At 51.9% G+C, this 23,948-nt stretch overlaps 1 protein-coding gene across 8 annotated transcripts in view; it reads right to left on the bottom strand.

The window, feature by feature from the left end:
- SSBP3 (single stranded DNA binding protein 3) overlaps positions 1-23,948 on the bottom strand; it is a 158,745-nt gene that overhangs the window by 2,928 nt on the left and 131,869 nt on the right. The window contains exons 6-16 of one of the 8 annotated variants that reach the window (XM_019666404.1): positions 22,077-22,157; positions 21,113-21,172; positions 16,990-17,056; positions 16,810-16,886; positions 9,257-9,345; positions 8,508-8,556; positions 7,887-7,922; positions 7,354-7,408; positions 5,935-6,005; positions 1,106-1,153; positions 233-484 (exon numbers count right to left, since the gene is read on the bottom strand). In XM_019666404.1, coding sequence (XP_019521949.1) covers positions 248-484; positions 1,106-1,153; positions 5,935-6,005; positions 7,354-7,408; positions 7,887-7,922; positions 8,508-8,556; positions 9,257-9,345; positions 16,810-16,886; positions 16,990-17,056; positions 21,113-21,172; positions 22,077-22,157 — 870 coding nt within the window. In that variant the 3' untranslated portion in view covers positions 233-247. Of the gene's footprint in view, positions 1-232; positions 485-1,105; positions 1,154-5,934; positions 6,006-7,353; positions 7,409-7,886; positions 7,923-8,507; positions 8,557-9,256; positions 9,346-16,809; positions 16,887-16,989; positions 17,057-21,112; positions 21,173-22,076; positions 22,158-23,948 lie in introns of those variants that run through there. The other 7 variants (XM_019666405.1, XM_019666410.1, XM_019666406.1 and 4 more) reach the window with 7 other exon arrangements.

The raw sequence follows: 23,948 nt of genomic DNA, 5'->3' as shown, positions 1-23,948 counted from the left end.
AGGAAAAAAGAATTTCATTCAGTCTCTTGCCCACTCTTCCATGGAGGGACCTCCAAACCTTTCCACTCAAATCCAACTATTTTTCTTTTTTTTTTTTTTTAGCTGAGCCATCCTGCCACTGTTGGCAGCTCAGCGGCTGCTCAGCTCAGGTTGGGAATTGAACCGGCGACCCTGTTGCTCAAAGCTCGCATTCTTGAGCAAGCTCTTAACCAACTGAGCCACTTGGCTGGCCAATCCCACACTATTTCTATGCAGGTAACTTTCTATCCTGGCAGCATCTTTCTCTCGGGATCTTCCTGTGGGTCCAGCCGAGGCCAGGGCCATGGACCAGACCTAGCTGAGCCAGGAACTGGAGAAGTCTGCCGGGCAGGGGACAGCTAGAACTAGGGCACAGTGCTAACTTACCTAATGATCCGTTCATGTGGTGTGGCTCCATGCCGCCCATGCCTCCCATCGGGCCGTCCGAGCCTGGACCCATTGGGAACTAAGAAAGAAGCAGAGAGCATGGTGGCTGAGTGGGGCTCAGGCCCAGCTGCACCTGAGTCCTGCCCTCAGGGGGCTTCTATTCTGGTGGGGCTCCTATCTCACACACACTCAAGGCAGAACAGTGGCCAGTTAGGCTGTTTCTACCTTTTGACTACAATAAATAATGCTGCTATGAACATCTGAGTACAATTATTATGGGGATGTAGGTTTTCATTTCTCTGGGGTAGATGCCTAGAAGTGGAATTGTAGGGTCATATGGTAACTGTTTAACCTTTCAGAGAACTGCCAAGACCGTTTGCTAAAGCAGCTGCATCATTTTACATTCCCTCAAGCAATGTGTAAGGGTTCTCACTTTTTCCCATCCTGGCCAACACGGGTAATTATTTGACTTTTTGATTACAGCCATCCTAGTGGGTGTGAGGTGGTACCTCCTTGTGGTTTTACATTCGTATTTCCCTGATACCTAATGATGTTGAACATCTTTTCATGGGCTTATTGGCTATTTGTACACATTTAGAGAAATGCCTACTCAGATCATTGGCCCACTTTTTAACGGTTTTTTTGTTTTTATTATTGAGTTTTATGAGTCCTTTACATATTTTAGATTCAAGTCCCTTACCAGGTATGATCTGTAAATATTGTCTCCATTCTGTGGGTTGACAGCATCCTATGAAGCACAAAAGCTTTACATTTTGATGGAAGTACAATGCATCTATTTTTTTTCTATTGTCACTTGTGCTTTTTTTGTGTGTTGTGCCTAAAAAGGCATTGCTTAACCCAGGTCACAAAGATTTACTATGTTTTCTTCTAGGTGTTTTACATCTTTAGCTCTGACGTTCAGGTCTTGACTTAATTTTTGTGTGTTGGTGTAAAGAAGCAGTCAAACCTCACTCATATGCATGTGGATATCCAGCAGTCCCAGTACCATTTGTTTGTTCTGTATTATTTACTCTTCTGTTACATAAATGCTACTATTTAAACAAAACAACAGGACTAGTTGACAGTGGCAATTAGGACTAGTTAAATGAAATGTGTGGGAAAAATATAGCATTTTTATGTTTGTCCTCTGATACAATAATGTATTTCAATTCTTTACTGGATATTTAAATTTTATACGGTATAGTACTGTGTATTCTCAAAATACATAAACGTAAGATTTTTTAAAACAGGGAACCTAAAAACAATAGGGATAATTAAACAGATATTATCTATATTTTTAAAAATGATGTATTTCTTTCTGCCCTATATTACTATAGGATATTTTTGCTCTGCTTCCTTTTTTTTTTTTTGATTTTTAAAATTTTATTGGGGAATTGGGAGGATGAGAACAGCGCTGGGGAGTTGGGGGAAGGGGAACAGACAAGTTGCTGCTGTTTTGTTCTTCAGTCTAGTTGTGGAGGACGTTGCTTCACTGGCCCAAGTTGGCACCATCATTGCGCTCTTCCCGGGCGAGGCAGATCAGTCGCCGGCTTCTGGACGGCCGCTCACTGTGGCTTGAGGGCCGCTCACGCTGGCTGCTGGCTACACACGGTAGCTCATGGCAACTCACTGCCACAGGGGCTGCAGCGTAGCCGGTGACTCACGGCAGCCCAGCTCCAGGTTGAGCTGTTGTTCAGCATCTTAGCTGTGGAGGGCAGTGTCACTGGCCCTCATATGTGGGATCCGAACCGGAGCCTTCTGGCATCCCAAGCCAGTTCTTAACCATCGCGCCACTCGGCTGGTTCTCCTTTTTTTTTTTTTAAGATTAAGAAAGTTTTATGTACAAAGAGTTAGTGCTGTTTCTTTCATCAGGTAGGTATCTTTGATAATCCATTCAAGGAAGATCATTTAGTCCAATCAATGAAGCCTACATACACCCTTTGCGTACTGGCAGAACACAGGTGGCACATATTGAGGCCACATTTCTGGTTCAGACCATGCCAGTTTGAGAAGACATGGCAAGAGCAAGAACCTTGGCTGGGTTTTCTTGGAGGACTCCAGTAGAGCTTCTGGTGACCCATCTGCTTTCAGGGATGCAATGAGGCAACTTGTGCTTGCTTTTTCACAAATACTCTGAATGGCCTGTGGCTTCTAGGACATCCTTTGGTGGTAAAACTGAATACAGAGTCAAATGTAAAATTCACTTTGACTTGTTGCTCTGCTTTTATCACACCCTCAAGTCAGTCCAACATGGTTAACACCAAACTAACTATCGTCTCCACAAAAATGTTTGCATGTGGAGTACTTAGAATTTTTGCTTGTTCACACAGGTTTGTGGGCCTATAGGAATTCGCTTCCAGCTCTCCAAAGATGTATGCCCACTTTGTATCTACAGGCTGGTTTGGGTAAACCAGCTGCTCATCAGTCAGATCCTTTGCATCTGTAAATTCACTGGATGGGCTACCCCTGTCTCAGATGTCCATCATTTCTAAACCTTCTGAAGCCCACTGGATGTCATTAGCAATCAAACCTCTCCTCAGGGAAAATGGTTTTAAAGCGCAAAGGTAATCTGAACTTGTGAGATCCAAGCTGGAATTCAATTAAGTTACAGTTTTAATAAAGAAATTGAGCAAGTCCTGTTTAATGTGGCTGCTGTTACTGGTGACTTTTTTTTTTTTTTTTGAGTTCTCAAGCAGTCTCGTTTCCTAAAAATGGAGCCATTCCTTTGGCTGTATGAGGTTTTGTCATAATACTCCCCTCACCCCCACTCTGAACAACTCAGGTGCGGTCTGCTCATCATCATCTACACTCCTTGTGGCCTCTTTAAAGATCATCGAACAGCTCTGGAAAAACAGCATACACATTTTTATTTTAGTGTAATTCCTGTCTCCATTCTCAACACATTTCCAAATTAGAGAAGGACATCACACAGCAGGCTGACATTTTAACATCTTTTCCATGGCCAGCAATGATAGCCATCTTGTGGGCTCGTGTCTGAGGCTCTATTCCTATAAAGTCAAATCTCTCATTAAGTGCCTTTGAGGAAACCGACAAGTCACCCAAGACTTCCATCATGAAAGCCTGATACCACAGGTAAGCAAATCACACCCCTTTGTAGCAGTGTGGGGGACAAGGTGTGTGGGATCTTTAGCAGGTAAGATGTTTATAGATTAAACGAAAGTTGCCAAATTAACTGTGTACTGTCTGCCAAATATGCAGATAAATGGGCAAAGTCTAAGTTTGTATTTGGACAAGAGAACAATCTTTGATTTATGTTTTCTACACAGAAATCAAGATGACGATTTGAAGCTCTAGTTTTCAAGTCAAAGTATCAAAGGCCTGGGGGACCTGTTTCTGTTGCCAGGATTTGATGCACCAGTTGACATACTATAGGAAGCGCGCTTCACCTGACTGTTGGTAAGATCGGACAGAATCAGCTCTACGCTGTGAAAGACCAACACATTTGTCATCAAATTCCCTTCCGTTCACCCAGAGGACTTAGCTACGGCCTCTGAATCAGGAACTGGAACCTTCTCAGTTCATGGAGCAACTGAGGAAGCTCCACGGTGATGGCATATGTCCCAGCGAATGCAGCAACCGCTACTTTTGACTGAGCATCGCTGTCTCTTTGGAGGACGAAAAACTTTTGACTGATGGAGAAGGACGTGCTTGTCTCCTCCCAGACCTGTGTGGCTCAGTCTCCAGTGTGCTTTCACACCCCCGTCTACACCGTCATATCCCCTTCTCCTCTTTTCTGCATATTGTGCAGCACCTTCCGTCTTGGGTATTTACCTCCCTAATCCACTTGATTGTGCCCTCCCACCTGTCGTTAAAATAACACTGACATTTAGTCTTTTTTTCTGGTGATGAGTGGGTCATGCCAGTGCTGATGTTGTCATCATTCTCATTTTCAGTTTCTGAACTTGTAGAAAACATGGTCACAAGAGTCAACGTAAAAAATGCAACCTGCACTATCTCGACACAGAGCACGACAGGTAATCTGCAGGCACAGTCAAAGGTGGACTCCATCGGAGGCAGTGACTGCGCGCACTTGAGTCGAACCCCTGGGAGCGATGCAACGTGGGTGATCCATCATTGGAGCCCCAGGTCACGACTGCCAGCATCCACGGTCAGAAGAAATACGGTGACAGTGACCACGGGAGGAGATCATCTACGCCACTGCTGTCTGACACCAAACACAGTAGGCCCAGTCTCTTTCTCTTGGGCAGCTGCATGGGTCTTACACTTTTCCGCCCAACTTTCTGCATCCATTGCCAAAAACTAGGACTTTGTGGTGTTCTGGGGCACTGTCTCCTGGGACATAGGGCTTTGAGAGCTAAAACCTGGATGACTGGTCACCCTGGTGAGAACCAGGGGTGATGAGGTGAGGGTGGTGGGAGATGCCGGATGCACAGAAGAGGGGAGGGAGAAAGGTGGTAGAGCATTACGCGTGGCATGCGGTTCCCACATCCCTCAATCACATGACCCTGGTTATGGCCCCAGGAGGCAGACCAAAGACCCACATCCCAGAGGCTACAAGCAGGTTAAACAAGTGCAGTGTCCAGCATGGGGCCACTCGTGATCAGGGTTTAGCACATGGGGTGGTTTAGGTGTCACATCAGGATTGGAACCAACAAAACCAAACAGAGCATCCCAAAAAGCCACAGACAACTTTGGGGCCCCAAACCCACCCTCTGGCTCTGCAACCCAGACTGTTGATTTAGTCACACAGTAGCCTCCTTTCCAAACCCTGAGCTCCCTGGGGGCAAGGCTGGTTGGATTCACCTCCCCGCCTGGTGCAGAAGGGTTGTCTCTGGAGGTGAGTCAGGGAGCTCCCACCTGGGAGAGACAGACAGGCTGCAGCTGCATAGTCACATTCTATGCAATATGGGAGAGAGGAACAGGGAGTGGGTGAGCAGGGTCAGAAAAGGAGTTTGAGATACAACATCACTGGAAGGATGGAGCTTTGAGAGGCCAAGAAGGGAGGGAGGGACTTCCAGACGAGGCAACGGTCCGAGGAAAGGCAAAGAGGCAGCAATATGCGGGAGTAACAGGGCTCCCAGAGGTGCCGGAGGCACAGGACAGGCAGGTCCCCAAATGGGCCATGTGCTCCTGTTGTGGCCTTAACCCTCAGCCCCGTGGTCATGGGAATAGACCTGATAGGATGAGGGACTACCCAGGGAGCACAGCCAGCCCACTGAGCAGGGACTGGCCCTGACCTCACCTGCGGCCTGGTGCTTTCCCTCACCAGCACCCCACACAGAGTGCTGGGGGTCCCCACAGTGGGGCCTGGTGCCCCACTTTGACCAGAGGAGTGGGGATCGCTCTACCCTCCTCTCCCCCACACCCTGACAGCTATGAGATAGGAACTGAGTTGCCCAAGAGTTAATCACTTTTCTGACGGTTTATTTTATTCATCTTTGGTAACAAATGGCTGAAATCAATTAAACTTGCTTTCCCCTCAGCTGATGAAGTTAATTATGATTTGTTATGGTATCTGATATGTAAATTATTAGAAAGCAGACTTACGTTGGACCGGCTGCCTCCAGGCGGCACCGGATTAATCATTGTGTAGATGTTGTCACTGGAATTTGTTGAATCTGTAGAATAGTGGAAACCCGCAAGTAGGGTGATTAATTCATTTCTTAATTAAAACAAACTCGTGGCACTTGAACTCATTCTTTTGTATTTTATCACCTAAAATTTCCTCTAAGTACCACCATTTTCTGGCTAATTTGTATTTAATGAAGATTCACAAAGTTTTTAATCACAGAAAATTCAACTGTGAAAACCACTCAACCCCGAAACAAAGAATTTTCAGGGTGTCTGGACAGCAGTGTGGACATGGCAAAAGAGGCTTAAGGTTCGAAACCTTGGCTTCCTACCTCAAACCAAATCTGGTCCCCAGACACTGGCTGGGATGTTGCCGGGGCAGCCAGATCACCACCTGTGCTGTCTCCAACCCTGCTCAGCAGTTTTAATCAAATCGGGGAAAGAGAGATGCCACAAATTACCTGGGGACCACCCTGCCAAGCTGACGGGGCAAGGGGGAGCGGCAGGGATAGGGCTGGAGATGCATTAACATATGGAGTGGTTTAATGTGACCCAGTCTGAATGTAGGTCATGCAGCTCATAAAAATGCAGCAGCAGAAAGGAGTCGGAGCGGGAGCTGGAATATCACTGCCGCCGCCAGCTCCACCCCTGCAGCTGAGCATCTTCACTGTTATGGGGAGCCGAGGAGCGGGTGGCAGAGGGACCCCTCCATTTCCCCAGTTAGCCAGAAACGTCTCCTTAGTGAATCAGCCAACATGTTTATATCAGGAGCAGGCTCCGCATTTCTCAGGCAGAAATCCAACTGCCTCTCTCTCTTTTTATTTTTGGGGTGGGTAAGGATTGTATGTTGAATTTCTTCTTGCTGGTGGTAGGCTATGCTTAGCTGGGAAAGAAACACAATTGTGATGCTGTGTGTGTACATGCATGCACATGCCTCTGTGTGTGTGTGTGTGTGTGTGTGTGTGTGTGTGCGCGCGCGCGCATGTCCTCCTTTAGTTAAAGAAAAAGGGAGAAGGGGTCTCCTACAAAGAGGACCAGAAGCCACGTGGCATCATGTGTAGAGTCCTGGTCCCAGGCTGCTAGGACCCAAAAGCCTCTTCTCAGCCATCCAGAGAAACACACAACCTGGACAGGGTTCACTTTGACCAGTGGGAGCTGAGACCAGTGAGACCCTTCATTCCCAGATCTCCCTGCTCTGCCTGTCCTTTAATCAGGGATGAGGAGTGACCTGGCTGAGGCCACATGGCGGGCAGGTGGCACCAGGGGCCTCTTGCCTCCTAAATCCCTGATGTCAAGATGCCCAGTGGAGGATGTGCTGCTCAGGAAGAGAGGCTTGTAATGGCTCTGCACCTGGGCCCCTCCAGGACGCTCTCTGCATTCCCCAAGCCCTCTTACCTGCAGGACTAGGCATGATGGGTGTTCCTGGGGGGCCACCACCACCAGGGGGTCCCTGGAGATGAGATAAAAACTGACATTAGAAACCCACGGCGGTGACACATGTAGGGGCGGCCACCAAGTTCTAGCCACATCAGCAGCAAGTGCTCACCAAGGCCCAGAGTTGTATCCCCCATTTCTTTCTTTAAACCAAGGCAGGGGTGCGTGTGTGCATGTGTGCATGTGTGTATGTATGTGTGTACACATATGCATGTGTATGTCATATGCATACCAAAACCAGAGGCCTGTGGTGGAAGCCAACCAGCCACCTGGTCAGCCCCCAAGATGGGAATTCCAACCCCGGGTCTTGTTTGGAGACTTCTGGGCTACCAGAAGGTACAAATACCTGAATATTGACAGCAAGTTCTACCACAGTTGATCTGTGCTCAGAATGTGTTTTGAAAGGAAAAGAGACACGGATCCCTGAGTAGCTCTCGTGTACACTCAGTCACAAGTGGCCAGAGAAGCAACACCCCAAACCCACACACACTTACCACGTAGGTACCGGGTGATGAGGAGGAGTACGGAATCTAGAAATAAGGGGGGGGGGAGGGGAGCGTGTGTCAGAGTCACTTCCTCCGACAGGCAGCACCTCTTGGCTTCCAAACCCACTTGGAGACATGACCCCACTCTTGATGGGACAGGCTGTGGGACCCACTGAGTCACCTAGTTGGTGCCCTTAGGAGGGCGGGGGACGTTAGTAAAGCTCAGCTCCCACACGGAACTGATCCCGAGAGCCCTACAGGAGCCTCCAGTTCAAGCGCGCAGGGAAGTGAGAACTTCGCCCCGCCCCTCTGCCTTCCCCACTGGATGACCTGTACTGAAGCCCTTCCCAGCTCCTTCTGAGTCCTGGAAGCCAGCCCCACAGGAGCCGCTACATGAACAATGCTCTCTGAGCCAGGCTCTCAGCTCACACCTCAGAGCTTCTGGAGAGTAACAGGCTGGGCTGGGCAGGGGCCACGCCTCTGCCTACAGGTGGGCTTCTCCTTGGAGGAATCAGGTGGAATCCTGCTGCATCTCCCCTCCCTGTGACACCTCCAACCTGGGGACAGGAACCGCCCTGTACCCCAGAACCCCTTCCCTGGCAAACACCACCTACCCGACCTGGTACTCACTGAGTTAGCACTGTTAGGAGCGGGCCAGGGTCTGCCAGCTCCCGGGCCCCTGACAGAGGGAGAGAGAAATGGAGACAATGAAAAAGGTGCTGTCAATTCCAAGGGGGCGGTGCCAGCAGGGATAGAACAAGAGGGCTGAAATCAGTAATAGGGGGTCCTTCATACATGCCCAGGGCCTTAGAGACCATCTGCTTCTAGGGTAGTGATGGCTAGTTCCATGGGTAGAAATCTACAAGCTCCTATAAATTATATGGGAAATTTGTGAAGTATATAAAATATCCTCTGCACGTACATTTTCCAAGGAAGGGGGTCCCGAGATTCTCACAGGGAGCTATCACCATAAAGGGGTTAGGAAACACTAAAGCACTAGAATAGCAGTCAGCTGTACAAGGGTTCAAATCTTGACCCTTCCACTGTATGCTGTGTGAGCACGGGCAAGTGACTTCACCTCTCTGTGCCTGTTACCTCATCTGTAAACGGGAGATAATAATAACCACCTCACAGGGTTATTATGAAGATTAGGTGAGCTAATCCACGTAACATGGTTAGACCATGCTGGGCACGTAAAGCACTACGTGGGGTGAAGTCTCATCACTGGTATTGTCAACATCCTCACTTTACAGAGAGGAGACTTAGGTCCAGAGAGGTGCCAGTAATTGCTGACTGAGGTCACGAGTCTTCCAGGAGGACAGCAGAGGGCGGGGGAAAGCCAGGGGCTCTGAGCCATTGGTGGGTCATTTCTGCCTTACATGTTAATCCCGGGCATGGCGGGGCCAAGGGAGTTGGGTGGTGGTCTCATGCCGCTGCCGTAATTCTGCAACGATAACCAAGGGTCAGTCTATGAGAAGGAGAAGGGGAACCGGAGAGAGAAGGAGGGAGGGAAAACAAACAGACAGAATATAAGCGAGAGGGTTAGTCTGTGAGAAGAACCTGATGAGAAAAAAATAATACAATTGTTTCAACAAGGTGGAGGGGGTGGGAACCAAGTGATGGGACTACAATGAGAAGCCAGCACAGAGGGACAGTCACAACTTCAAACGCATCTTCAGGGGCTTCAAGATGGTTCTCTCGAAAGCACATGGACGTGTAGCAAGCCACTAACATCTCTGGGCTCATGATACAACGCTGGCACCTTCCCCTCAGGTCTCGGGCGGGTGACGGAGAACAAACGCAGTCACAGGTCTGACTGGTGAATGCCAGCCACCTTGGACACTCGGAGGGAGAAGGAACTGCTGGCATGCTGGGGGGCAAGGGCCGGGTCTGAGTGTGGAGGGGAAGGAATGCTCCTAAGGCCTGGCATGCACAGACACCCTGCCTTGCCCTAGGTCTGGGTTGGCTCCCACCCCCGGATCACGTTGCCTAATCCAGGTGTCAGCATGTGGGGCCCTCAACAGGGACAGTGCTAGAGGAGCAGGAGGAAAATGTTTTTCTACCGTTTCTACCCTCAGAGGGAAACCACCATTCTGTCTGAGGGAAGAGTCTACCCAGAACTCGGAAACTCAGAGGAGTCCCAGCCCAGCTCAGTATAAACCACTGAGTCAGAGTGGGGTGGGTCACAACAGCACCTGGACCAGGCGCCCAGGCCTTTCACCTGGCTCATCTCCTGTCACAAACAAGCCAGTGCTGCCCGACTCCCCTCTTCCAGTGCTATTTTCTTGTCAGGAATGAATGCCTTGCCCCCCTTCTCCACTTGGTGGGAGCCTACGCATCCTCTAACACCCAGTTCAAACAGCACCTCCTCTGTGGAGCCTTCCCTGCCTCACCCCCTTGGGATTAACGGCTCCATCCTAGCTACTCCCATCATGCCTTGTAATTTCCCTGCTCCATCACCCGAACCACATGGCTTATGGTCATGACCACATGTCCATCTCTCCTACTGGACTCCAAGTGCCTTTCGAAGATGGAAACTGTGTCTTGCTGATCTTCATAGCCCCCTTCACTCCCTGCACCAGCTGGCACAGACTGGGTGCTGCCTTAATCAGTGAAGGGATGAAGAAGTGAATGAATGGAAAGCAAAATGAGCCTGGCTATAGCTTCAGCTCTGTCCTTACAGGACAACTGAAAGAAGTAGGTTGGTGGCATTTTGATGGCAAAGGAACAGCCAGTATCAGTTGTTCTTTACTGAGCACACAGCATGCTTTACACACAGTCTCTGGTTTGGTCCTTATATCAATGCCATGAGGCTGGTATTATTCCCATTCCACAGAAGACTGAAGGTCTGCAGGGAGAAAGATTTGCCCAAAGTCAGTCAACAAATGACCAGGTGGGGTTTAGCCCTGGATCTGATCTGCGAGCCTCTGGGGTCTGCACTCTGCCTCACACACAGGGCGAGAGGCAAGTGGGGAGGGGGTGAGTTCGAGGCTGGAGAGCCAGAGCCACGAACTCAGAGCCAATTGCAGGCTGAGGTGGGCTCTTCAGACAGGGACCGAGTCTCCAAAACCTCAGCCTCAGCCTTGAAGCCACCTCCTCTGCTTGGTCAACCACAGAGGGGCGTGGAGTCTAGGAGAGTGACCAGAGAGGGTGTGGACAATGTACCAGCAGTACCAGGCTGGCTGGCGACCAGCGAGGCCTGCAGTCAGGGAAGGCAGGGCAGGGTGGCCGCAGGGGGCCCCTTAGCCAGCCAGCACTCTTAAAGATAGCATCCCCCCTCTCAGATTAGGGCTCAGTCCCTGGGCCAGGAAGATGTGCGCCTGCCTTGCAGCAAACAGTATAGGCTCAGGGGAACATGCAGGGGCCAGGCCCACTTTACAGAGATGTCATGGGTCAGTGAGCAGAGCCACGGATTTGGGGTCAGAACATGGGAGAGCTGGCCCCGACTCAGCCACATGCTGGTGACCACCAGACAAACTAAACAAATAACAATAATGCTTACTCTGTGCCAGGCTGTGCTACGTGCTTTTTATCACCTACATTTAATCATCTCAACAACCCCATTATCATCCCCACTTTAAAGATTTAAAAACTGAGGTGCGGAAACAGAGTTGCACAGCCATGCTCTCAGCAGAGCTGGGACGGAAGCCTCACAACCCTCTGCTCGGCTGCTTCATCCACAGACGGGAAACAAGCTCCCAAGCCTACAGGGCCCTGTGAGGATCAGATGAAATGATGGCTCGGAAGTGCTGTCAGTTCGGGGAGGTGTGTGCTGATTTGGGATGTCAGCAGCAGAACAAATGCCAAAGCCCTTTAACGCTGCCTTAAGCATCACAGGACCTCGGCTCTTCAAAGACCCTTTCTAAGCCCCACGTGCAACTACTAAATCCCTGCAACCAATCCAATCCCAGCCTCACTTTTTCTCCTCCGGAACAGGAAGCTCAGCCCCTCCCCAGGCAACCCTGTGTACAGCCTGGACCACTAAAAAGGTCTTCCAGGGAGTGATCTAAGGGTCACAAGGTACATCCTGCTGTCCTGCTGCCTCTCCCACCTGGGGCAAGAGTGGGAGGCTGGCCCGGGGCGGCGGAAGCCCAGGACACCGCCGCACAGAGTGAAGGGAGAGGACAAGTAGGCTGCTCGCTCCCGCAAGACACCTTAATGTGCAGCGTGCAGCCCCACCAGGAGGCTCTAGATGCACCACCTGCCGTTCCTGACCCCACCCCACCTTCAGGAGCCTCACAAATGCCAACATGGCTGCTTCCCTGGAGGGACTGTGCCCACCAGGTCCTCCCTCCTTCAGAGGCACAGACCCTGGAGGGCCACTCAGAGCTCCCCATTTCACAGATGACAAGCTGAGGCCCACAGACTCACCCAATGTCACACAGCAAGTCAGAACGGAAAGTAGGACTAAAAATCAGGTTTGGGGGGGAATTTTTCAAATCACAACCACCAGCCTTTTCATAGAGGGCAGGTGGGCTTGGAAGCATGGTTTTGGAGACTCAGGTGACATGGTCCTCCCTTCTCCCAGTGTCTGCCTCCCTGCCTACAGCACTGGGCTGCAAGGTGTGACCACTAGCCAGGCGCTACTCCCTCCTCTGCTGTCAGCCCTGCTCCACAGGGACAGGACGGCTGGAGGCACAGAGGAGTTCTCAGTGTGGCCGTGGGGCTGGCTACATCCATGGGCGTCTGTCTTCCCACACCCTGCCCTCGTCCCCATGTGGGCACCCCAGACCCTAGGCGAGGGGGCCTGATCCACCGTCAGGAACAAAAGAGGTCCTCCTGCTAGGGACCGTGAGTCAGGTCCCACCATCGCTTGGGGGGGGGGGGGCGCGAGGCCTGCTACTGTTTCCCCAAACATCTTGTTGGAGGGGCTCTTTCTCCGTGCAGCCTGTGGCCCGCCCAGTGCTATCTTCACCTTAAAATGGGGAAGTGTTTCACCTTAAAATAGTCTTTAGGATGGATCTGTCAAAAGGGACTTGTGGCTATCAGGGCAATTTCCCAGGAAGTGCGGGCCTGTCCAACACGCCCCTCTAATCACATGGGAGGCCTCTCCGGAAAGGCCCCCCCCCACCCCTCATCCTGTCCCCGGGTGCTCTGACCAGGGTTCCGATTCTTCCGTCTCTTTCTGGGGTCTCTGCTCAGCGGCACTGAGCCTGGACTATCCTGATCAGCGGGGAGGTGCGCGTCGTCCCGCTGTGGGTGGCACACGTAGTCCCAAGGACTGTGCATTATCCTTCACCTGAACTTTCTCAGATGCACACAGGCCAGAGCGGTGATCTGATTCTAGGCTGTGCTGACTGACTCCATCCCAACCCGAATACCAGAAACACTGAGGGCAGCCCTGGGAAATGGTGTCCTTGGTGTCCGCGAGCCACAGCGCCTCTGACGAGCCGTGCATTCCATCCACGGGAACCAAGCCTCAGCAGTTGTAGGCTCATTCTAATAGCATTCACTTTTGAAAAACTTCGCCAAAAGGTTCCCACCTGACCCTGACACCCACATGATTCTCCAAAGAAAAGACTCAATTCAGTGGAAGTATTGCCTCCTTTTTGGCACTGCACTGGCCATTTCACAAAACCAGAGTGAAATCTGTCTGAGGGACTGAGGGCAAAGGGCAGGGCGGTGCCTGGTCTGCTGGTTCCTTTGTGACATTTAGGCTAAAATGCGACACAAGCTCCAAAAGTGTTACTGTCAATCCATTTGAATTTGAAATCTGTAAAGCAGCTCCAAGGCCACACTGGACCTATTCTTTGGCCTGGAACTTCTGGAGTGGTCCCTGGCTGTTAGCAATCTTATTCCCCACTTGGAAAAACAGGCTGAGGGTTTCCCAGCTTTGTGTCTGGTCTCAGCACAGCACTGTGCTTCTATGGTGCTCACGAAAGGCTGCCGGAAGGGGCTGGCCACCTTTCCTAGCAGCCTGGGCCCAGGGCCTGGTGGGGGAATGGGGTCCATGGGGCACCTTGCAGGTGCCTTGTGTTGAGCTGTGTCCACAGCTACTGTTTCACCCGCCCCACAAGGGTGATCGCCTATGAGGTCATCATCCATCTGCCCATTTTGCAGATGAGGGACTAAGGCCCAACCAGGCTGGGCCGTGGCCAGAACTGTGTTTCCCAGCACTAAGTTCAGAGCTCACACTTTTTCTGTCCACCAGGAGTGACCAGGGCAGCACCCTCAGGTGACAGACAGAAAGAGCTGGGAGGTATGTGGAGAGTCGGCCCTCTCCCCACCCTCAGCCCTGGAATCCAACACTTCAGGCTCTGCGGCGCCCACTCCCTGGCTGACCCTGGACCCTGAGTTCCATCCCACACCCTGACCTTGCCTAGGCCTAAGTCCCAGTGAGGAGCCAGTGCAGACATCCTGTGTTGCTCTGAGGGAGGCTTGGCCCTGAGGTTTAATACTATAGCCCACCCAGAGGGGTACCGGAGACACAGGAAAAGCACCTTAGGGTCTTCGTATTGATAAAATAAAGAACAGGGGAGATGTTTCCAGAGCCCCTGAGGTTGGTGGGGGTGGGGAGGACCAGCTAGCTTCACGCCTGTGCTAGCATCTGCCTCTCCTCAGAGCCTGCAGGAGAGCTCCATCCGGGTACACTTCTCAGTGAGGCCAGGAGCGCCACACTGGGCCCAGGAGGCCCTTTTTGGCAAGACTCAGCCTTCAGGACCCTCGCCTCTTTAAAGCGTGCCATGAGCGTGTGCCGGGCTGCTGGTCAAGGACACTGACACAACGAGACCCCCGCTAAGCCAGGAGGAACCCTAAACTTCTGGAACACTGTGTCCTTAGCCAGTCCGATAGCATCCATCCCCAGCTTCTAGAACCTCAATTTACTAACGACCTTTGCCAGAAAAATACAACAACAACAAAAGACCCAGAAAGGCAATCACCGCACCCAAGCAACACTCGTTTCAAGCCCCCAAGTTGGAAAACATAAATTGCTCTCTCAGGGGCTACCCTGGGCCAAATGTCACGCCGAGAACTTGACTCTCTTCACTTCAGTAACCCCACAAGGCAGATACTGATCTGCTTCCTAGTTTATGGGTGCAGTTGCTAAGCCTCCAAGAACCCAGAGACGGGCAGTGGAGTAGGAATGAAATTTTCCTGCCCCAGACTCCATCCTCTTGTATTCTCTCAGATCTCCCAGGACGTTCTGAAACTCCAAGGCCACTGCCGATTTCTACACACAGAGTACCTCTAATGTGCAGCGAAGGCTGAGGGAGGCTCAGGGGCGGGAACGCTCTGCTGCAGCCCCTGCCACCCACCTACGGTTTCCTTGGGCAGGCTGCCTTGCAGACGTCAGCTCAAAAATGGTCACCTGGCAGGTAGGGGCCACTCTGATGGCTTTAAGAAGAGCCGGTGAAAACACAAGCTCTGGGAGGTTTGAGGAAAGAAAAAAAGAAAAAAACAGGAAAACCAGAGCTGTGATTGGTGTGGGCTTGCTTCCTTTTAGGATTATGGGGCCAACAGAAGACAAAGCCCTCCTAGAACTTTTCCGACACCACAGATGTTGGAGCAGCCCCGGGAAGAAAGCAGGGGCTGGGTGTGCTGTAAGGACGGAGTGGAGGGCTGTGGGGTTTACACAGCCGCCTCTCCTGAAAAAAGGGAGGTACCCGCGTGTGAGATAGCAGGGGCGCTACTCCACCCCCAGGGAACCAGAGACCTGGGGAGGGGCCTAGAGAATCCAAACATCTACAAACAGTTGGGAGGCACAAGCAGGCTTCTGGGGCAGAAAAGGGAAGGAACGCCCTGGAACAAAACCCTGCCACTCTCACTATGTGAAACTCCCTTTTCTTATCCAAACTGCTAGCTTCTTTCAGGTAGTCAGACTCCAGAGAGCTCCCAAGTGGGGAAGAACATAGCAGGCTCTCTGTCACGGCTCCTGCAGGAAAGAGCCACATTCAAATACTCAGGAGAGTGGGAGCCAAGTGTGAGAAGGCTCTAGAACAGGAATGGCCTGTCATACCCCTGCCCGATGGTCCTGTGGGATCCTGTACCTGAGGGGTATGGAGTGGGGTCACAAGGAGCAACCACTGTGTTGTAACTGTAAAGAGGTAGACAGGGCACTTGAATAATTTCTTCCAGAGGTTTCTAAATGGTCCTTTTTTTTTTTTTTTTTGCAATGGAGCCCTCTGGTCAAAACAAATCTTAAAGCTGGACTTATGGGGATCACTTCTTTAGGTTTATAAGTGTTGAACAACTATGGTGTACACCTGAAACTGATATAATGTTATATGTGAGCTATATTTTTTAATAAAAATCTTAAAAAAAAACCAAAAACAAATCTTAGGCAGGACCCCGGTATATGAAACAGGCAAAAAGCTCTGGTGTCAAGAGGGCTGGGCCCTGGCCGGCCTGGCTTCCTCTCACCTGAGGTGGCATCACAGAGAACTATGGATATAAACTCACTCCCTGTTAGACAGGCAGGGAAAGGAAGGCCTGCTGGAGCCCACAGAGGTCAAGGTGATTTGTTCAAGGACAGACCAGCGATGAATTGCAAGCAGAGCTAGGATCACCACTCATGTGTCCCGCCTGTGGGTCACAACAAACGGTGACCCTTGAGCCAGTTCAAGTCCACCCCCCCAGGATGGGATGAGGCTTTGGGATTCCTGCAGGACCCACATCACTGTTCAGGCACCTCCGCCTTCCAAATTCCTGCCACAGCGTAGCACACCCCTCCTCTGGAAGTGTTTGTCAACTAGGAGGCTCCCAGGTGCCCTGGGGGTCCCTCAACTCTGCCTGCTGAGGGATCTGCTCCCGGCTGTGTGTGGGGTCGGCCCAGCTCTGGGCAGAGAGAGCAGCTGGGGACCAGGTCACACCCTTTCCTCTCACCCCTGCAAGCTAAGCAATGTGGAAAGACTGACAGACTGTGGAAAGAGGAAAGAAGGCGGGGGCACACAGATGGCCAGGGAGATGGATGGCCAGACAGCCGGCTGGTTACCTGTGGGCCGGGCCCCATGGGTCCCATGCCTCGGGGAGGGTTCATTCTCTGCATTGATCCTCCCATGTTGGGGTGCCCTGCATGAGAGGAGAGCTGTGAATGAATGGCAGAGGCAGACGGCAGAGGGAGAAGGCGCCCCTCCCGACTCCACGCCCAGGCAGCCCGCCCCGCCCTCTCTACCTTGTTGTCTTGTAGGATCCATGGAATTGGGCAGCAGTGGCTGTGTCCCAGGAACTCCTCCTGGAGGCTGAAACAGACGTGAGACAACAGCTGAGCGGCTGCTCCCCGGAGCTGGGGAACAGAGGGGGACACGTCTGCCTGCCCCAGCTCCCTGACCATGTGGGGCCACTCATGGCCTCCCCAAGACCATTCCTGCCGCCTGCCAGCTGGGGGAAGGTCCCCTGAGAGTGGCAGTCAGCTTGAGCTGGCATTAGCAAAAGCTGCGGCATGGGTGGGTCCGGGCTTCATCTGTGGGGGAGGAACCATCGCCCCACCCTGCTGTCTTTGTGGGTTTGTGTACCTGCCAGAGCCTGGTCACGCTCTGGCTGCGCTGCCTGCCACACACCCCTCAAAGGCAGTAGTGCCCCCTCCCTCTCACCACCAAACCCAGCCACTGTGATTTAAGCCAAATCCTGTCTTTCCTTTGCCTCATAGAGATGTAACTTATTTTATCCCCACCTCCACACTGTGAGGACTGAGAGACCCACTAGTTAAGAATCCTATCACAATGGGAGGTCCTTTTTAAAGGGGAATAGGGGAGGAGGCAGTCTTTGAGGTTGAGATAAGAGAAAATGAAGCCCAGAGGCTCAGCCCCCCTGCCCCAGGCACCTTCTGGGAAGGCCAGGATGAGCACGAGGGACTCCCGACTCCCTCACATGAAATGTCACCTTCCCACTGCAGGGGTGAAGAGGGGACCTGTAGGAGAGGGGCGAGCAGGATGCTGAATGAGGATCTGCTACCTAAAGTCTTATGCAAGTGGCAGATGCTGGTAGGATTGCGATTAAGGAGAGGACAGGGTGCCACAGGTTTCCTGAGTGAACGCTTGGCGCACCTGCTGTGAAAACCTATTAAAAGTGATTTACTCGGGACAAGTTATTTTAGCTGCCATCTGAGGAGAGAGCAGCAGAGCTGGGGCGCAAGTTTGCTTTGAGAACCCCGTACCTTAGGACTAAGCATGGGCCTTTGCCTTTGAGAGGAAAAGCCTTGGGTCGCCCTTTTCCATGTGCAGGTGCCAGTGTTTCTAAGGCCGGGCACCTCTAATGGGGACCCTCATCCCCACCCCGCTCACTGCTACAGGCATGGCTGAGTGGAGAGCTGGTCTGCCTTGGGCCCAGCGGTGAACCCCCAACTTGTTTTAGAACGAGGTGGTGGGAAGCGAAGGGACAAGTCCTCACTGTTTAGCTTTAGAATGGGGTGTGTGTGGGTTGGGGAGGCTTGTGAGGGGGCCACACAAGCCTGGGGAGTACTTGATGTTCACAAAGTGGCATTTGGCCCTGCTATTTCCACCTGGCTGGGGGGCTCAGGGTCGTCTCTTTAGCCCCTGGGTTTTACCTGTTCCAACCTCTCACATTCTCCCAGACGAAGCAGGCTTCGTCTCCAAGTGCCCAAACTCAGAACCACTTGGCTGGTTTGTGCCACCTGGGATTGGGCTGGTTACCAGCTTCTGGGAGGACATAGGAAAGCCTGCGTCTGAGGCTGTTGGGTATGGGGGATCTCAGGATGTTGAGGCAGACAGAGCAGCCGTGGAGGTTGGACAACCGCTCCCTTTCCAGGTAGCCCCGTGTCGACCACCAGGTCTTACGGGAAGCTCCTCCTTGGGCCCCCCTAAGCGTGCTGCACGACAGGAAGCAGGACACAGGATGCAGGAGCAGAGCTGGGCTGTCCAGAGGCTCAGAGGGGGCCTGGGAGTCACTTCCCTCACTGGGGTGACCCTGAGATGGGACAGGGCAGTCTGGGCCTCCTCCACAAAGGAAGGAAGGTATGCAAGGACCAAGGTCAAAGTGTCCTGCACTGAGCAGGCTGAAGCCCTCAAATGTCAGAAAGAAGAAAAGTAGTTCACCGTGGGAATGCACGCATGTGCCATGCACACATCTCGGGACCCACTGGGGAGAGAGGTGCTCTGAGGTTGTCCCACGGGCTCCTGCAAGCAGGCCAACGCCTTTCCTACAGCACCGTGGGGCAGGTGCCGAAGGGTCTACCCAGGGAACAGACAAATCCCAGCAGCGCGTGCATGCTCACTTGGTCGGGGCTCAGCTGGGATGTGATGGAAGGGCTGCCTGACAGCCCTGGATTCTAGTTCTCCTCTCCTAAATCCGGCTGAACCCCATGGTTCACCACCAACCCAGCCACCCTTGCTCGAAACAGCAATGTTCCCTACATGGCCCCAAACCTCAGCCAGGATGGCAGGTAGGAGGCTGGCCTTGCAAGACTTCCAGGCCAAATCGACGACCCTCAGCTTCTTGTCCCCGAGTGCCCTTCTCATCACCCTAATCCAGGAGGTCAAGTGAACCTGAGCAAGTCCTCCTGCCTCTGCTTCCTCCACCTGCCCCAGAGGAAGGTGGCACAGAGGCTTCTGTTTGATTGGCAGCCCCAACTCAGGCTCTCTCCCAGAGACTCCCAGGGGCAATAGCTGTGAAAGAGACACATCCCCCTTGGAGGACAAAAATTTCTTGAGTTCACAGGAAACTGGAAAATCAGTGTCCCTTTCTGCCAGGAGTTGGGAAGACTGGTTTGCAATGCGAGGTGCAGGTGGTGATTTAGTCTCCATTTGCTCTCCTGGGTACTTGCTTACGTCTAATTGATAAACAGAAATATATATGCTTCCTCGAGTGTCCCTTAATTGCTGGAGGAAGGGTCACAACTATGATAAGGAAGTATTGGTTCTCTCCCTGGGGCAGAGGCCAGTTCAGGCCAAGGAGAGCCCCTGGATGGGCAGGGGGGAAAGTCGCTGCGGTGGCCCATGAGCACGAAGGCAAAGGTGACCCAGCTGGTGACAGGTTGAAAACAAAGGCAGGGGCCGCACTTTCACAACGAAGAAATCTAACTGAATGGGTGAGATGGAGAGAAACAGCACTGGTCCGGGAGCTGGAGGCAGATTCGAGCCCAGCTTACTGGGAGACTTTGGGAAGTCACTCCTCTACTCTGACCTTCTGTTTCCTCATCTGTGATGTATCCACAGGTCCCTCCTTGCTCAAAAAGCTGAGTCTCTAATTCTTCGTGTCCAAATTTGTCCCCTTCATGTCAGAGAAAATAGGAAACAAAGGACTTTCGGGAGGAAAAGAAAATAGAAACCCGATCGGCAATTTAACTTCAAAATCGGGGGCCCCTGGCTATGAGCTTCTCCCTGCAGTCCCTGTATCGTCTCACTCAGGGCCTTTCTTGCAGAGCCTTGAGAATGGAAGAAATCACAGAGAACGCCAATTTAGTTGATGAATGAACTCCCAGCTCCAAAGGCATTAGGGCTAGATGAATTGGTGGTGCTGTCGGATTTTTTGGAAGGCTTTTGCAAGGTCATTCAAAATATGTATAAAAAATATTTTGGCATAAAAAGAAATTTCCCTGAAGTTTAAGTCTGTCTATCTTCAAAAGAGGATATTCATCCGTATCTCAACAGCTCCCCTCCTGCCCCTGGATGGGCTGGACCAGGGAGGGTGGGGGCCAATTCTTCAGACCACCTAGAACTGCTGACCCTAATGGGCCAGCACAAGGCACACGACCCCAGGCTGAAAAGCTCTCCCCCGTAAGCAGACCACTTTTCTAATTACACGAACAAATCCTTTCTTGTTCTGAGTTGGGTCTGGGAAGAAGGCAGACATTGCTGAAAAACTCCCAAATGTCCTGCTCCGCTGCCTCCAGGCTCCTGATCTAAGCATTCCTACGGGCCATTTCTCCCCTTAATAGCAGGATTCTATTTACCAGCCTTGGCAATTCTCAAAAGCTTCCAGGAAAAAAATGCACGTTGTCAATTAACTTCATTAAGGAGGAAGACCCTTTTCCAAGAAGGAGGGGCAGGGGTATTACCACCTTCTCTAGAATAGCTGAAACCCTGCATTCCCACCCTGGCAGCTTCTGCTGCTGCCCTCCTCCAGCCTCCAGAACCGCTGCCCCATGCCTCACAGGACAGGCAGGTGAAATGCTGGCAGGAGGCTGCACCATGGGCACAGAGTGGACACAGGGCCCTTCCTGGGGACCCGCTTGTCCCTCCACCTCCCAATCCTTTCCCCACATTTTGATGTGAGCCAAAGTCCAACTGGGGTCAAGGGTAGCCGAGCGAGGAGAGCGAGAACATGAAAAGGTACAGTACCTGGTTTCCCATTCTGATCGGGGGCCTGGGGCCGCCTGCGTATCGTGGTGACATAAAAGGCTGCAAGTACAGGGAATTAGTTCAATGACAGCCTGTGCTCCTGCACAGCGACAAACACAAATGCACTCCACAAAGTCCAGTTTGGTAACAACTAGTGATCTGTTAAACTCTCTTTCTCCCAGTGGCCTTTTCCCTCCGGGCGAAACTTCCTTTGGGCAGAGGGAACGACAGATGCCACAACACATGAGACTCTGGCTCTGCATCTCCTCGTGGAGATCGACTTTGGGTGATGGGGGCAGCAGCTGAGACTCTGCACAGGATGCGGAAAGGCAGGGACATCGATGGGGGTGCAAAGGAGGGAAACATCTGCTCTCAGGAAGGGCAAATCGAAGAATCAGAAAAGGGACCTATACATAAAATTTCCAGGGTGTGCAGACAAAGCTGGACGCGCACACACACGCGCACACACACACAGAAACCACTGATAAAGGGAGTGGGGAAGGGGAGCAAGGATTCGAGGGGGGGAAACACAATGAAAACGGTAAGGGGACAGCGGGCTCCCTAACTTAACGCAGGGAATGGGCAGGAAAGCTTTCTCAGCAGCGCGAATGCACAAAGAAAAGGCTAGGGATGCAGCTTCCACTACAAATGGATGGTTAACCAAACTCAAAAAACCAAACCAAAAGTGAGAGAGGAAAAAACAAAAACGCAAAGGCCGCTAACAAGGTCACAGAAATATCTTTTTTCTTTTCTTCTGGTTTTATATCCAAGCTGGGTGTGATATCCAAGGAATGAAGATTCTCTTTAGAAATATGTATTTTTTTTTTCAAAAACACTTCATTTGTCATTCAAGACTCGAAAGCAATGGTGAGAGCACGTTTTGATTTTTGTTTTTCCTCTGCTGGCTCTGTCCTCCTGGTGCCCCGTGCCCCCCGGCGGGCGGGCAAGCCAAGTGCCGCGTTACCTGACTGTGGGGTCCCATCATGCTGCTGGGATTGTGGGGTGGAGGCTGTGCGTGCGGCGAGGGCTGTGACCCCGGAGGACCCTGTGAGGCCAGACAGTAGAGGCAGGTTATAGATCACAGCACATGGAGAAGCGCAGAAGCTTAAAAGAACAAAAATTAAACCAAAACGAAGGGCGGGCGGCGGGCGTGCGGGCGGCGGGCGGCGGGCTCTGGTTGGCGGGGAGATGCGAGTTGCTGCTGCTGCCTAGGTCGTCGGCTCATCGGCGGAAAATGGCGAGCGGGAGGGAGAGAAGCTCATAAACACCTTCATGGGGATTTACAGGAATGAAAAATCAAATCGAGCTCCTTTGTCAAAACTCGCAGGAGCAGGGGCCTGGGCACCGGCTGGTGACGGAGCAGAGTTTGCCATGTTAAATACGTTGGTTGAGATGGGCTCAGAGAGCACAGTGACGCATGGAAACTGAACCACTCTGCAACGCGTGGAAGAGGCCCTGCCTTCAAGGAGCTCTCAGGCTGGGGGGACAGAGACAGGCCATGGGTACCTAGAGAGCAGTCTGCTGATGGATGAGAGGACAGACAGAAGGGGCGGAGCAGGGTGGTGCCAGAGAGTGAACACATGGGGAAATGAGGGGAAGAGATGGTTACTGAGCACCCTCTCAGTGCATTAATTCACCTCCACTTGAAAATGGCCCCTGAGGTGTGGTTTCTCATTCCTGTTTTTAGCAATGAGGAAACTGAGTTGCAAAAGACCAGGCGACTTGGCCACAGCCACACAATGGTAAATGGTAGAGCCAGGAAGAGAAGCCTGATGGGTCCAAGGCCCATCTGAAGCCCTGTAGCCCAGAGCGGGAGCGAGTATATGCAGAGTGGGGGAGGGTGACCCTGCAGGCCCCTGACTGCTGGGGTCGTGCTTTCCACTCCAGTCGGTGGTGAGCCACCCATGGTTCCAAGCTGACTCCTGAAGCCCAGGCAATGCTGACCTCAACTCCCCGCAGAAGAGAACGGGCAGGTGAATTCACTTAAACCATGGGGCTGGTTGAACTGTGGGTTGCAACCCATTAGTGGGTGGTGAAATCATTTTAGTGGGTTGCAACCATTGTTTTTTAAAAACCTGGAACAGAACAACAACAACAACAAAACAGAATAGAAAATATTGGGGGAGCTCTGTGTGTTCGAAGGTAAATATTTTTCATTAACCTCTATTTCATGTATAAATGTATACACAGAATATACATGTATTCATGTATACGTGTCTGTGTTGACTGGGTCACAATGTCAAATGTACTTCCTACTGCAGGTCATAGTTAAAAAGCATGAAAAGCCCATCTTGGAAGCGCTTTCCTGTCTGCCCGGGAAGCTGGACTCTGGTGCTGGTGATACGTACGACCTAATTCACTCTTCTTCAGTCATGGCTGTGTCATTACCCTTGGAAGTTGCCTCTGAGAAAAATTCGAAACATGCATGGGAAATGGGTGTGGTTACATTAAAAAAGAGAGGGAGAGAGAGTCTATGAGGCGCAGGTTGGGTTTCCTTCTTTAGTGTTCTCCCTCAGAGCCAGGCTGCCCAGCCTCCAGGCCTGCTCATGAAGGAAGCACAGCCCAGAGCTGGGGAGGGGGCAGCAGGATGGGCGAGAGCTGGTGGGCGAGAGGACCCAGAGAAGTGCTGAGCAGAGAAAGACGGAGGGGCCCTTACAGGAACCCGGGGGCGCCACTGAGGCCAGGCCTAGAGTTTCATGGGCAAGCGAGGGGCTGCTCACTTCCGGAAAGCTCCGAGGAGCAGATGTTCCCCTACCTGCCACGCTACTAATTTCAACAAGTGTGTGTCTTTCTAGCGGCTGCCAGCAACGGCATGGTTTGTTACCATGAGCAATTT

Source organism: Hipposideros armiger, unplaced genomic scaffold (assembly GCF_001890085.2).
Source record: "Hipposideros armiger isolate ML-2016 unplaced genomic scaffold, ASM189008v1 scaffold_469, whole genome shotgun sequence".
NCBI classification, from domain to species: domain Eukaryota; kingdom Metazoa; phylum Chordata; class Mammalia; order Chiroptera; family Hipposideridae; genus Hipposideros; species Hipposideros armiger.
Note: the sequence above shows the minus strand (reverse complement) of the source record. Positions and strands in the feature narration are given on the sequence as shown.